This window comes from Stylophora pistillata, chromosome 2 (genome assembly GCF_964205215.1).
Source record: "Stylophora pistillata chromosome 2, jaStyPist1.2, whole genome shotgun sequence".
Classification (NCBI taxonomy): domain Eukaryota; kingdom Metazoa; phylum Cnidaria; class Anthozoa; order Scleractinia; family Pocilloporidae; genus Stylophora; species Stylophora pistillata.
Genome location: NC_142520.1, coordinates 49,685,888 through 49,698,604, shown reverse-complemented (window position 1 = coordinate 49,698,604; position 12,717 = coordinate 49,685,888). Strand labels below are relative to the sequence as shown.

Below are 12,717 nucleotides of genomic sequence, written 5' to 3'. Positions count from 1 at the left end.
TTGTGTTGCAGAAACAAATGTGTGCAGTAGTCTTCTTATGTTTGTTAAATTGGGGCGCTAACTAAAAGCGTTAATGTACGAAAAGTCTGTCACTGCCTATTACATCAGTCATTTTTTAGATGTATTTTAAAAAGTGAAGCCTGTTTTTCACGTTACTTCCGTTCAGTTTTGCGTTTGTGTTTTTTGGTAGGATGGTTTCATTACTGGGCTGTTGCAGATGAAGGTGATTCAATTGTTACTATCTTATTGGTTACATCGTAAACTCAATATTTTTTCTGGTTCAGGTATTAACTTTCACCCACTTTTGAGTGCAATGAAGATCTTTTTTTCGAGGGCACAGGAGTGCGGGAAAATATTTATAGCCTGTACTTCTTAGGTAAAGTTGTCAAAATCGTTGCCAATGATAACACGAGTTCTCTTAAGAGATAGTTGATCCTTTTTAAGGAGAGCAACGATAAAAGTGACACTTGCTAAGCTGTCAATCCTCATGCATCAGTAGAATATTGGTAGAGCGCTGCTCTAGTATCGCAGAGGTCAGTGGTTTGAATCCCGCACAGGCTTGATTTTTTTCAGGTCTGATTTTCGCTCTTGAATAAATAGCGCTGTCTACTGCAAGGATCGTGCATCATACGTATCTAATACCGCAGTTCAAAATATATGAACTTCATATATTTATTGTATCTGAACATCAAACAGCTTTAAAATGTACACACTTACATAATACACCTTATTCCAAAATGGCGGCTGCCTCAGATGATCTGGGTCGAGTTGCATGAAAACGAGGCATCGTGGGCCAAACTGCGGTGTTTACAAATGTTAATACGTCGGGATACGCTGTCATGCCTCAGAATTGTTGTGTACCAAGGTGTAAAAAGACGGTTTGTGTCGAAAACGGGGTAAAGATTTCTTTCCACACATTTCCTGAAGGAAGAAAGTTATTTATGAAATGGATCGTCGCTATTCGAAGAGAGATAGGCAAACATTTCCAAGTGACAACTCACAGAGAGTTTGCCCGAGACATTTCAAGCCATCGGATTATTTTCCCTCACTTGTGAGGCGTAAAAGGACTTCAAAACCAACAGTAGTACCTTCTGTATTTTACTGGAAGAAGAGATCCCCAGAATATTTACAGACTTTCATCATCAAAGCCAGGATATGGTTGCAGAAACCTGTCTTTCCAGCAGCACAACTTGGCCCACAGTAGGCATATTCTACATCTCCAGAAACATTGCAGAGCGCAAGTTTCAAGTTATGTGGTTCCTCGCGGACTTTGAAACTGTGGAAGCACTTCGCGCGATAATAAAAATAACTGATCTTGTCGAGTCTGAATCTCGTGAAGGTATTCGTCAGCCAGAAAAGCCTTGGCTTTTCGAAGTCCTGTAGGCAACGAGTGATATTCGCTGTTTTGGTACTTTTTTCCTGAATTCACAATATGTATGTCCATTTTCGCAGAAGCAAATGATGGACTTTTTTCAAGTGCTGTCGCCCATCCATCAGTAGGAAAAGCTACCTTTTTGTGTTGTCGGAAGGGGCTGACAAGTTCGGCGTGTTCGGATCCAAAGCATCTTCAAGGCCAAGGAGTCGCCTTTTTCATCTGGTATAAACAAAATTTACATCGGGGTCGACAAGAAGATATTCGATCTTCGCTTCCGAGTAGTCATTTACCCTGAGAGAGTATGAAGCGATTGAGAATCTAGGCCACGCAAAGCAACGAAGGTTATTGTGGACTCGACGCTTACCGCTTACAAAGTTGCGCTTTTGTGAACAATCCTTTGCACGAATCGCCACGACACTTTAACCAAAACTTTAACCCGGAGTTCTTTAATCAATTCGTATCTCTTCCATTAAATGAACTTTCAGGAATATCGTCCTCCGTCAAAAACGAAGGACAGTACACAAGGTTGTCTCGAAAGGACGCCATGATATTGTGTTCCGTAAATATTCTGGGGATCTCTTCTTCCAGAAAAATACAGAAGGTACTGCTGTTGGTTTTAAAGTATTTTTACGCCCCGCGAGTGAAGGAAGATAATCCGATGGATTGAAATGTCTCGAGCAAACTCTATGTACGTTGTCACTTGGAAATGTTTGCCTATATCTCTTCGAATAGCGACAATCCATTTCAAAAATAACTTTCTTTCTTCAGGAAATGTGTGGAAAGAAATCTTTACCTTGTTTTCGACGTAAACCTTCTTTTTACACCCTGGCACACAACAATTCTGAGGCATGACAGCGTATCGCGACGTATTAGCATTTGTAAATACCGCAGTTTGGCCCTCGATGCCTCGTTTTCATGCAACTCGACCCAGATCATCTGAGACAGCCGCCATTTTGGAATAAGGTGTATGTTGTCTCTTAATTTCAACAAGAAACAAATAACAACAGCAATAGCTGTAATTACTACCATGTATGCGTGGCTTGCTGGTAAAGGGTTAATAATTGGAGTAGTTTTTCTCGAAGTCATCCGAGATTCACCTACTCTCTTCTCTTCTGAAATATCAAATTAAGGCATCCAAAATCACTGTGTATTTTTCTGGATCAACATTATCTCTAAAACCAGCTGATAAATTTAAATGTTTATGGAAAAATTCAAGGAAAGCAAGCTACAGCAGCCAAAATTAAAAATTCTTAGTTGATCCCATAACTTTTCTTTACTTAATTTTTATTCACGGTCTGCGATGGAAATAAGTTAACTGTAATTTGAAGACTTGAGAATCTAAAAGGTTCCGAGCCAGATTATATATATATCTTAACATATTTTTCAAAATTTGGGCCTTGTTATCTCTTTTTCCTGTCTATCAGTTGTACGAGACCCTTTATTCCACATTTGAACGGTGCAAATTTGATATGAAAGGGAAACGGGAAGCTAGATTAGCGAGCGAGATCAGGATAGGCCAGAAGTTTCTCGTCAAATTGTTCAAAATAGCAGGATTTACTCGGGGGCAAATGATGGAGCTTCTGGTTTTCTTACTCTCCTGACTCGATGGCATAAAAATCAGTTAATTGTAGTTCACTTTACATCTCGCCTGAACTTGTTCTTTAAGATCTCGGTTACACAGGATACGTCGATTCCATCTTACACAGAAACCAAGCAAATATTCATTTATTAGATTACCGCATGTGGCTTCTGTCTTAAAATTTGTCCAACGTCGATAATTAAGAATTTTCCAATGGTGTTGTACTGCTTCAACTTCCAATAAAGTTAACACCTGCATCAACATCTCACTCAGTTAATGATATGTTTTAGAAATGGCGGTCATGGAAAGTTTCTTCCTCTTCCTATTTCAAGGACTCGCCATCCTTTTTGCTAAAGAAGACTCGACGCATTCTCGTTCAGCGTTATTCGCCACTAAGGAGAGCAAGCGCCTTGATGGTAATGCTGTGAAACAGTTTCGATCTCCCACTCAAATATCATGCAGTCTTTCATGCCTCAAAAACTCCTGGTGTACTTCAACAAACTTCGAAGAACCATCCAAAAAGGACGATAAAGGAACTTGTGAACTGAACAGGCATGGGATCCTCGACGGAAATGCCCAGTTTTCTGATCAAAAAGGCTTCATTTTTTCTATGATGCTCAAGGTATAGTTTTGTTATTGCTTTTTCCCTTGTTTTTGTTTTTTATTTCGTTTCTTTGTTTTTTTTTTTTTTTTCTTTCCTTAACACGTACAAGAAGAAAGAAATTGTTATTTTCAATTGTAAAGGAGCATCGCAATTTCATTTATATTGGTTTGAAATTTCCATGATTTATCGAGTGGTTACATACATGGAAACAACTGCAGCTGAACAAGAAGAGTTCTACTCTATTTTGTGAATTAAAAATGCCTGTTAAACGACAATACATGTTTGCCTTTTTAGGGATGTCTCATGACAGGCTGTCGTAATGGTGGTTCTTGTTTGTTTCACGAGAAGAACCAAACGTTTTCATGTTCCTGCATACATCCGTGGACCGGAGATGACTGTCAAATTATTGGTACGATTGCATTTATTTCTAATTTTTTTTTTTTTTTTTGTAAAATCTGCAGAACACGCCGAAGTAATATAAGTGCTCAATGGAGCCGAACATGTAAATAGCCGCTCCTCAAGCAAAATCCAGCTGGCTGACGCATCTTAGAATAAGACAGAACTCTTTCACTCTCTGGACAAAAAATGAAATAACAACAGCTTTTGAAAAAACTTCATAACGGGAATTGAAACCGGAATCGGTTCTAAATACAGAATATTTTGTTCCCCTTAGGTCATGATCCAAAAGTTCATGAACATGCTGTCGCCACTAAGTATAAAATACGAGAAAAATAGCTTTTAATGAGGAATATATACACCCGTGAAAAATTATAGCCAGCGCTCGTGATGATTCTGCCGCTTCACCAGCGTTTTTGATGGTGATACATTATCGCCCCTGTGCATACCGTTCCTCTGACTATGGAAAAAACGTATTTGCGAGAATATTTTTTACTTGATTCGTCTTGAAAACTGTGCAAACTTACACAATCTGACCGATGAAAACGCAAGATTCAAGCTGTCTGTGATCATAATCTAGCATGAGAGAACGTTAATATTCATTCCTCAAATACGTTACTGCCTCCCATGGTCGCTACAGGGATCTTTGTTAATTTCAAAACAAGATTTCAAGAATTAAACTTAGTAAGTCACTTCAACGGATCGGCTTATTTCTTTTGTTATGTTTTGTTTTCTCACACGCGCAAATTTCGGTAAGGGGAGGTGTATTATATTTGTTGTTTTTAATTTTCATCCCACAGGAGAGGGGTTATAAACGTAGATTAGAGGACATTGTAATTGTTGCATAATCAGCAATTTACGCCGCCATTTACGTTTTATCAAAATATAATCGTTGTTGCTACCAAAAGGCGAGTCTTTTCGTTGCCGCTTACAGCAATGATTACAAACGCTCGATCGGAAGGAGAGGTTTGAACTTATGAAGAACCAACAAAAATAGAAGCTTACAAAATGCAGAAATATAAAACTGAAAGGCGGCTAAAGCGAACGCGATGAACATAATAACTAGGATGTTAGATTGTATCGGCGCTGTAGGCCGCGAAAAGGCAACTCTAAACCAGATGTTCTCTTAAGACAAGATGTTCTCTCGATGAAATCAACGATGAAACTAAAAAGCTAGAATATTAACAACACGTATTTTATACCGAACGCGGGAAAGAAAGACTAAACGTATTCTCGAAGGAACGCTAATGAACTGCAAAAAAATGGGGAGAATGCTAAAATTCTACAATCGTTGCTAATTAGTGTACATTGCAGTGTGACCGTAATATATGCAGAATGCTAGCAGGTATAAAACTCGTAAATTTTGGCTCTACATTTTATTACTTGGATTAGTGTGTGCGCGAATAAAGAACTTTTTTTTTCAGAACCGAGTAGTTAACAGTAATAGTCAATAGTTGACAAAGTGCTATGGTATGCAAAGCATACTCTTCGAACTCAGAGAGTAAAATTCGTAGAGCGAGCATGTGCTGTCGTGTTGTGATGTTGTGTAAAAGGATAGGCAGCCATTAAAGATAAGAACCGATCGGAAGAAAACTATTATTACACGTTATTACACTGGCGACGAGGATTTATTGAGCCCGTGGTTGTTAAATACCGCTTTAATTCTGCCGTTTGATCCCATGACGATCAAAATTCTCTTGCTCACCAATGGCAAAAGTGGTTCAAAAGCTTCAAAGTATTATCCGACGCAGCTGGCTGCAAAAGCAACAAACAACGCCAATTGTTTCTCTTTACTGACCCCGCGGCATCTACTATTCAAGACGCCTTCTGCGCGTTATCCGATGCATGAACTGATTAACTTGAAAACGGCCGCACTCTGTCGGCTCAAATTTTGCCAAGAAACGTAAGGAAGGCGAGACCATCGCACAAGTCGTTACAATCTATCGGATTGTAACGTTGTGCCCATCCAGAAAGTCGTAGAATAAGATTAAGCTGTCCATGTATTGTTATTAAAAACACGAAAAAGATGGGCATTTTTTTATCTACGTGGTTGTACCCTCAGATGCGAATGCTTTCATCCAGCTGTAAAGTGAAAATGTTTAAAAAACGGAAATAAATCGAAGTAGAGAGATTAGAAAAGTGGTTATTTCAGTACTAGGGGTGCTCTTAAAGAAACTGGAAAATGCATCAAGAAGAAAATTGTTAGGTTTGAAAATTCTCGTAACTAGAAGGCACAAAAAAGTGGCTTCAAAGCCGTAATACTGGAATTAAATGATACTATACTCCACTGAGGCGAACTTTAATGTTGTTGTTGGATTTATTCTACAGTCGCCAACTCATGTGGTGAAGTGGCTCAAATAATGAATAGGGAGCAGTTACTGGGTGGTGAATACTGGCTAAAAATTGGGAATGTGGAATTACAGGTAAGCAGTGAAAGTAAACAAAGGGTAAAGCACGAATTGAATTTGTACCAGTATTGCAGGTGAAGGTTAAAATAACCAAGCCTTTTAATCCCACCTATGCTTGGCGATACAAACAAATTAAACTGTAATGTTCTTTCTTTAATAGGTTTACTGCCACATGGCTGACAACAACCAAGACTGGACTCTTATCGCTCGATTCTCAAACAGCGATGGCAAGAATTGGATGCGCGACGATGGGAGATGGTGGTATGACCAGCCAACTGCTACTGGAACAACAAATAACCCATCCATGAACAACGATATGATCTCACCAGCATTTTGGTTGGTCAGCGGTAGAGAAATAAAGATCACGCGCAGTGATGACCCCAGCCACACTCCACTGTTACAGACCACAGGTAACTGTTTGGGTGGTCAAACATTCCGATCTAAAATCACAAGTTATGGCGACTTTAGAAATGGTAAAGTCTGGGCCAGTGATCAGTGTCTGGGAAATTGTACGATTCAATATGGCGGACAGTACAAGTCAACAGACGGGTTTCAACAGGCTGAGTGCAGTGGAAGCATTCAAAGCGCCAACAAGATCGGCTTCTGGTGTGCCTGGAGAACTGGTGATGGATCAGTGATGATGATTGGTGGAGGAGGAAGTAGCTGTGCACGTGCTGATCATGGGATTGGAATCACAGAAACTGACAATGCTTCTTTTTCTCTCAAAGGAAGCCCTGGATATGAATCTGAATATGACTTTGGTTATAGTGCTCAAAGAGGAGACGCTCCATCACAGTCCTACTCGTTGAACTTATGGATCCGTTAAAAAAAAAATCAGGCCTTTCATTTTTCAAACTTAGTTCTGAACTGAATAACTTTGTGGAGGATGAAATTATTCATTTAATGTCACATTGTAATCCAAGTTAGAGGAGCAGTTTAAAATGGTCAGTAACAATCAAGAAATTCATTGCCATTAGAACTTTTCGAGAAAATCGAATTCAGTAGAATTACTTTAAGTCAGACTTACAACTCAGCGATATTTCAAGGAAAAGGGAAGTACTAGTTGACGATTGTTTATTGATGTCAGAGATAAAATATGCAAGATATGTAATAATCAGTCATTTCATCAAGAATTTCTGAAACTATATCGTGCACTTCGTGTTTTATTAGATTGGTAGAAATAATTAAATTACAAGATGAATAAATAAACGATGTGATAAATAAATAAAACGCTTTCAAATGAAGAAAAGAGGTTCGTTGATGTATAGTATCCACCAACAGTAATGTATATATAGTCTACTTACTATATTCAAGTTTTGAACGAACGTGTCAACCGTGGTAATAGGAGAATACAGGCCATTGATTAACTGAACCTTAGATGGTTCAGCACACCAAGAGGAGACCTGGGACTAAAGTCTAGACCATCAATGAGACAACTAAACAACAGTGTAAGTCTCTGACTACAGCATCTTGCCTTACTTTGCTAACATGGTCATAAATATTCTTGGGTAGGAGGTACTTCTTAATTATTGACTAATGGGGATTTGCCCCTGAATGTAATCGCATTTTCACTACCTCCTTGACTAAAATATGAAGTTGCAATTTTAATAGAGTTACTTGAATGGAATCGCACTACTTATCATACTGGGCTTACCTGGAAGACACGGCAAGCAAGGCATCAGGGGAGACAAAGGACTGGAGGGAGAAAAAGGCGAAAAAGGTTTTCGAGCCGATTTTTCTATCAATTAAGACTATTTTTCATTAAAAAAGCAATTGAGATTGAGTTTATCAATTCTTTGTTTGTTTGGTTTTCAAATTTTCAACTAATATGTGCGTCTGGCCCCCGTGAAATGGTAGGACAGAAAGGAGAACCAGGAAAAAGCGTCTCCTTGCCAGAGGTAACCATATCACCTGAGACTTAAACAGTAACTGAGAACAAGATTGCTAGATTCTACTGCTTGGCCAGAGGGCATCAAAACCCTGTGGTAGCTTGGAGTATAGTCGATGGTCCCCCTGCGGTTGAGCGCGTGAAAATAAATCAAAATGGCCTTCTAGAAGTTTTAAAGTGGAGTGTCAATGACTCTGGGGAATAGGCTTAGCCATAATTTGCTCGGCAACTTTTCGGCAACTTTTCGGCAACTTTTCGGAAACTTTTCGGAAACTTTTCGGCAACTTTTTGGTAAATTTTGAGATTTTCGGCAACTTGTTAGAATTTTGGCAACTTTTAGAATTTTCGGCAACTTTGGGCTTTTTGAGGTTCTTTGAAGCCACTTTCTTCACGTGTTGAGCCACTTTGGTCAGTTTTCGATAAACATTTATTCAATTTATTCTTAAAATACAATAATCAGGGCTCCCCATGGGTTGATTTTTGTGATACCTTATCACGAGGTCAGCGGTATCGCGTTGCACGTTTCTCAAGATGGCGGACAATTACAGTGAGTATTTGTTGATTCAGTGAAATGGAAAAAACCTCTGATATAATCATTGGACTTTGACAAATAAAGTTTTGATAAGAAGCAATGTGCGAATTTTAATCTTTAACAACCAAAAAAGTACAAAAAGGAGAACATTTTGGCAACTTTTCGGCAACTTTTTGGAAATTCAGCAACTTTTCGGCAACTTTTTGAAAAAATTTACAACTTTTTGGCAACTTTTAGACACTTTTATCGGCAACTTTTTTTGGATTCATCGGCAACTTGTGGCTAGGCCTACAAAGCGGGGAATACATGTGTTTGACAGTTAGTTTTCTGCGGAAGAAAAGGAAGACTACAAAGCTTTTCGTTGAAGGTGGGGTCACTTTTATGCTTTACAGTCCATCGAAAGAGTGACATTCGACAAGGTGGCCGCTAAATACAGGTTCTGCTACATGCTGTCCATTTTGTTTTCTGAGGGGTGCGACGATATCCTACATTGTTAAGTTAACAATTATGTAACTCGAAATAGCTGTAATCCAACCCGCCTATAGGGGTGCGTTCACTTTCATTGATTTGAATAGAGTTGAATCAATACACGTACCGCTTGGCGTTCATTATTACCCCTATTCTATCTGTCTTCCGTACGGCTAAGCTACGAAGAACGTGACAGGGGGAAGGGGCTGTGAAATTTTTCCTCCATCTCAAGTTGTTTTCTGTTTCCATTTCGAATATTGATTCTACAGTTACTGTCACGCGCAAAGGAGACGAGAATGAGGAAAAGACTCAGTTGATCTCTGTATACGAAACTAACCAAATTGTGGCAAATGGTATTATGATATTCATTGAATATGAGTGCACTGCAAAGGTTATGACAGGTACCTCAAATGATCCAGTTTTCATTCTTGTTCAAATAAGTTTAATTTCAGGATCTATGTGCCCCAGGGATTTTGAAAGTTCTCTTGATCTCATCGAGAGTGGCCAAAATTACAAATGCTTAAGAATTATAGCTATTGTTTTTGCTGTTGTTTTATTATTATTATTATTATTATTAATATTATTATTATCATTATTATCGTTATTAGTATAATTGATACTGTTACTATTATTATTACAGGTATGTTCTGAAAAAGAAAAAAAACCACTATTTAACAAATTTAAGGTGAACTTTACGTGAAACACTTCAACGGTCTTAAAAAATTTATTTTTTTGTTTTTCCCTTCCTCCCCTTCTTATCTTAACAGTTGCGCCACAAGTGATCAAAATACCAGATCTTTTTCTTTCCCATTCGAGGAAGGCACCGTGGCAGAAATAACTTGTGAAGCCCTCACTAACCCTTCATCTGTCATCATATGGAAACGCATACTCGTGGCATTGCCAAAAGGTCGATATTCTGTCATAACGGCACTTTAAGAATCCTAGACTTCCCCTAGACAGATTCCAGGCTGTACGTTTGTACTGTTACGAACAAACCTGGATCCGTTTAAGCGACGATAGTGGCCCCGTTCGCCGATTGCATAGTATGTCGGGTAACAAAACTAAGCCTGGCAAGGGTAGCCAGCGGCCTGCAGGGACCAGGGGAGCTAACTGGTTTGTTTGTCGACTGCAGGCCGCTGGCTACCCTCACAACGGTTATTTTTGTTACCCGGCATACTATGCGATCGGCGAACGGGGCCACGATCGTCTCAACGTGACTAATTCGAAATTAGAAAGCCTATCGAACTGGAGAGAAAAGCATCGCTAAAGAAAGACTGTGGGAGGAATTGGGAATCGAGTGAATGGAAATGGAACTGCAACATCTCTGCTTGATTTTCTGGAGGAATCGAGACTGGTTGTAATCTATTGGCGGAATTATTCGGACATGTCCAAAATGGGTTTCCGGCCTTGTCTTCATTTTAGCAGTTGAACACCAAAATATCGCTAACTCGCCGAAAACGCTTCAAAATGGCCTGAGACGCTGGTAATAATCAAAGAATACAACAAGGCCATAAGGTAAGTCCATTTTATTTCAAAACAAGACATTATTTCTCTCTTTTAAGGCAAACCGATAACATCCCATACAAACCTTTATACGTATGGTGCACGATCCTCGCAGTAGATAGCGCTATTTATGCAATAGCGAAAATCAAACCTGAAAAAAATCAGGCCTGTACGGGACTCGAACCACTGACCTCTGCGATACTAGTGCAGCGCTCTACCAATTGAGCTAACAAGCCAACTGGGAGCAGGCCGTTAAGTTGATTCGTAATAAACCCGTGAAAGTGATAAATGAGATACAATGAATATTCACAGTAAATGGTTTGAACCCGGGGGTAACATGTGAAGGTGTAGTCTGATCGTCCGGGTGAGTGTAGTCCTGAGAAGGACTGTTGTCGGTGGCAGTGACTGACGTTTCGACAACCTGTGCGGAAGTCATCATCAGAGTCAAGTGACTCTTGACTCTTGACTCTTGACTCTGATGATGACTTCCGCACAGGTTGTCGAAACGTCAGTCACTGCCACCGACAACAGTCCTTCTCAGGACTACACTCACCCGGACGATCAGACTACACCTTCACACAATGAATATTGGAAGTTCATATATTTTGAACTGCGGTATTGGATACGTATGATGCACAATCCTCGCAGTAGATAGCGCTATTTATACAATAGCGAAAATCAGATCTGAAAAAAATCAGGCCTGTACGGGACTCGAACCACTGATCTCTGCGATACTAGTGCAGCGCTCTACCAATTGAGCTAACAAGCCAACTGGGAACAGGCCGTTAATTTGATTCGTAATAAACCCGTGAAGGTGATAAATGAGATACAATGAATATATGAAGTTCATATATTTTGAATTGCGGTATTAGATACGTATGATGCACGATCCTCGCAGTAGATAGCACTATTTATGCAACAGCGAAAATCAGACCTGAAAAAAACCAGGCCTGTACGGGACTCGAACCAATGACCTCTGCGATACTAGTTGGCTTGTTAGCTCAATTGGTAGAGCGCTGCACTAGTATCGCAGAGGTCAGTGGTTCGAGTCCCGTACAGGCCTAATTTTTTTCAGGTCTGATTTTCGCTATTGCATAAATAGCGCTATGTACTGCGAGGATTGTGCATCATACGTATCTAATACCGCAGTTCAAAATATATGAACTTCATATATTCATTGTATCACAAACCTTTATATTCATAAAACGTTGCGCAACACTCTAAGGGTCATGTCCGCTTTTCTAGTAGTAAACCTGGGCAGCCTGTGGCCCTACAGAGTCGTCAAAATACGCGGGCACACCTCGTAAAAATACTCAGCGATAATACACAACAAAAGTCTAATCAGATATATATATATATTCTCTTGCCGTACTCGGGGCTTGTCTGCTTCCACAATATATATTGATTTCGTTCCTTTTTTTGGACGGTTGTTTGAATGTATTGGAAATGCATTCAAACAATGCTACGAATGTTCAATTAGTAGGATCTTCCTCGATAAGAATTTCTTGAGATCTGAAATAGAGTTTCCTAAATTGGACATGAAAATGGCTCATACTTTCAAACATACCTTCTTTTCAACTGAAAATTTTATCTCTGCTACGCAAAACTACTAAAGTACCGTAATGATTCGATTTTTGATTTCGAGGGCGCCTATTTACTCTTGGGTTACCTCAAGGGAGGGCGCTTACTGGAACTGAGGTTGCTTAAAAATGTAAGTTTCTTTTTTTGAGAGACAGCAGAATGTGAAACAAACTTCGAGTCTTATTTGAAAAGGATAGAAGAGATTGGAAACTGAACGAACTTGTTTCACCCCTGGATCATTCCTTGCTGAAACGACTATAGCCAAGCAATCGCCGCAACATTTTAAGAGTCGGTATCTTTCGTTTGAAGGAACTTTGTAATGACATAGTAGCTGAGAAACTAAGACCAAGACCACTGTTTTTGTGATAGGAATTTACCTGACC

The 12,717-nt window shown here is 39.4% G+C and overlaps 1 protein-coding gene across 1 annotated transcript; it reads left to right on the top strand.

The window, feature by feature from the left end:
* The first annotated feature begins 2,700 nt into the window (after positions 1-2,700).
* LOC111346648 (uncharacterized) lies at positions 2,701-7,611 on the top strand. The gene is made up of 4 exons (XM_088748147.1): positions 2,701-3,576; positions 3,853-3,967; positions 6,283-6,377; positions 6,523-7,611. The coding sequence occupies exons 1-4, from the start codon at positions 3,247-3,249 to the stop codon at positions 7,186-7,188; spliced, it is 1,206 nt and encodes a 401-aa protein (XP_088604273.1). The 5' UTR covers positions 2,701-3,246; the 3' UTR covers positions 7,189-7,611.
* The last annotated feature ends 5,106 nt before the right edge of the window (positions 7,612-12,717 follow it).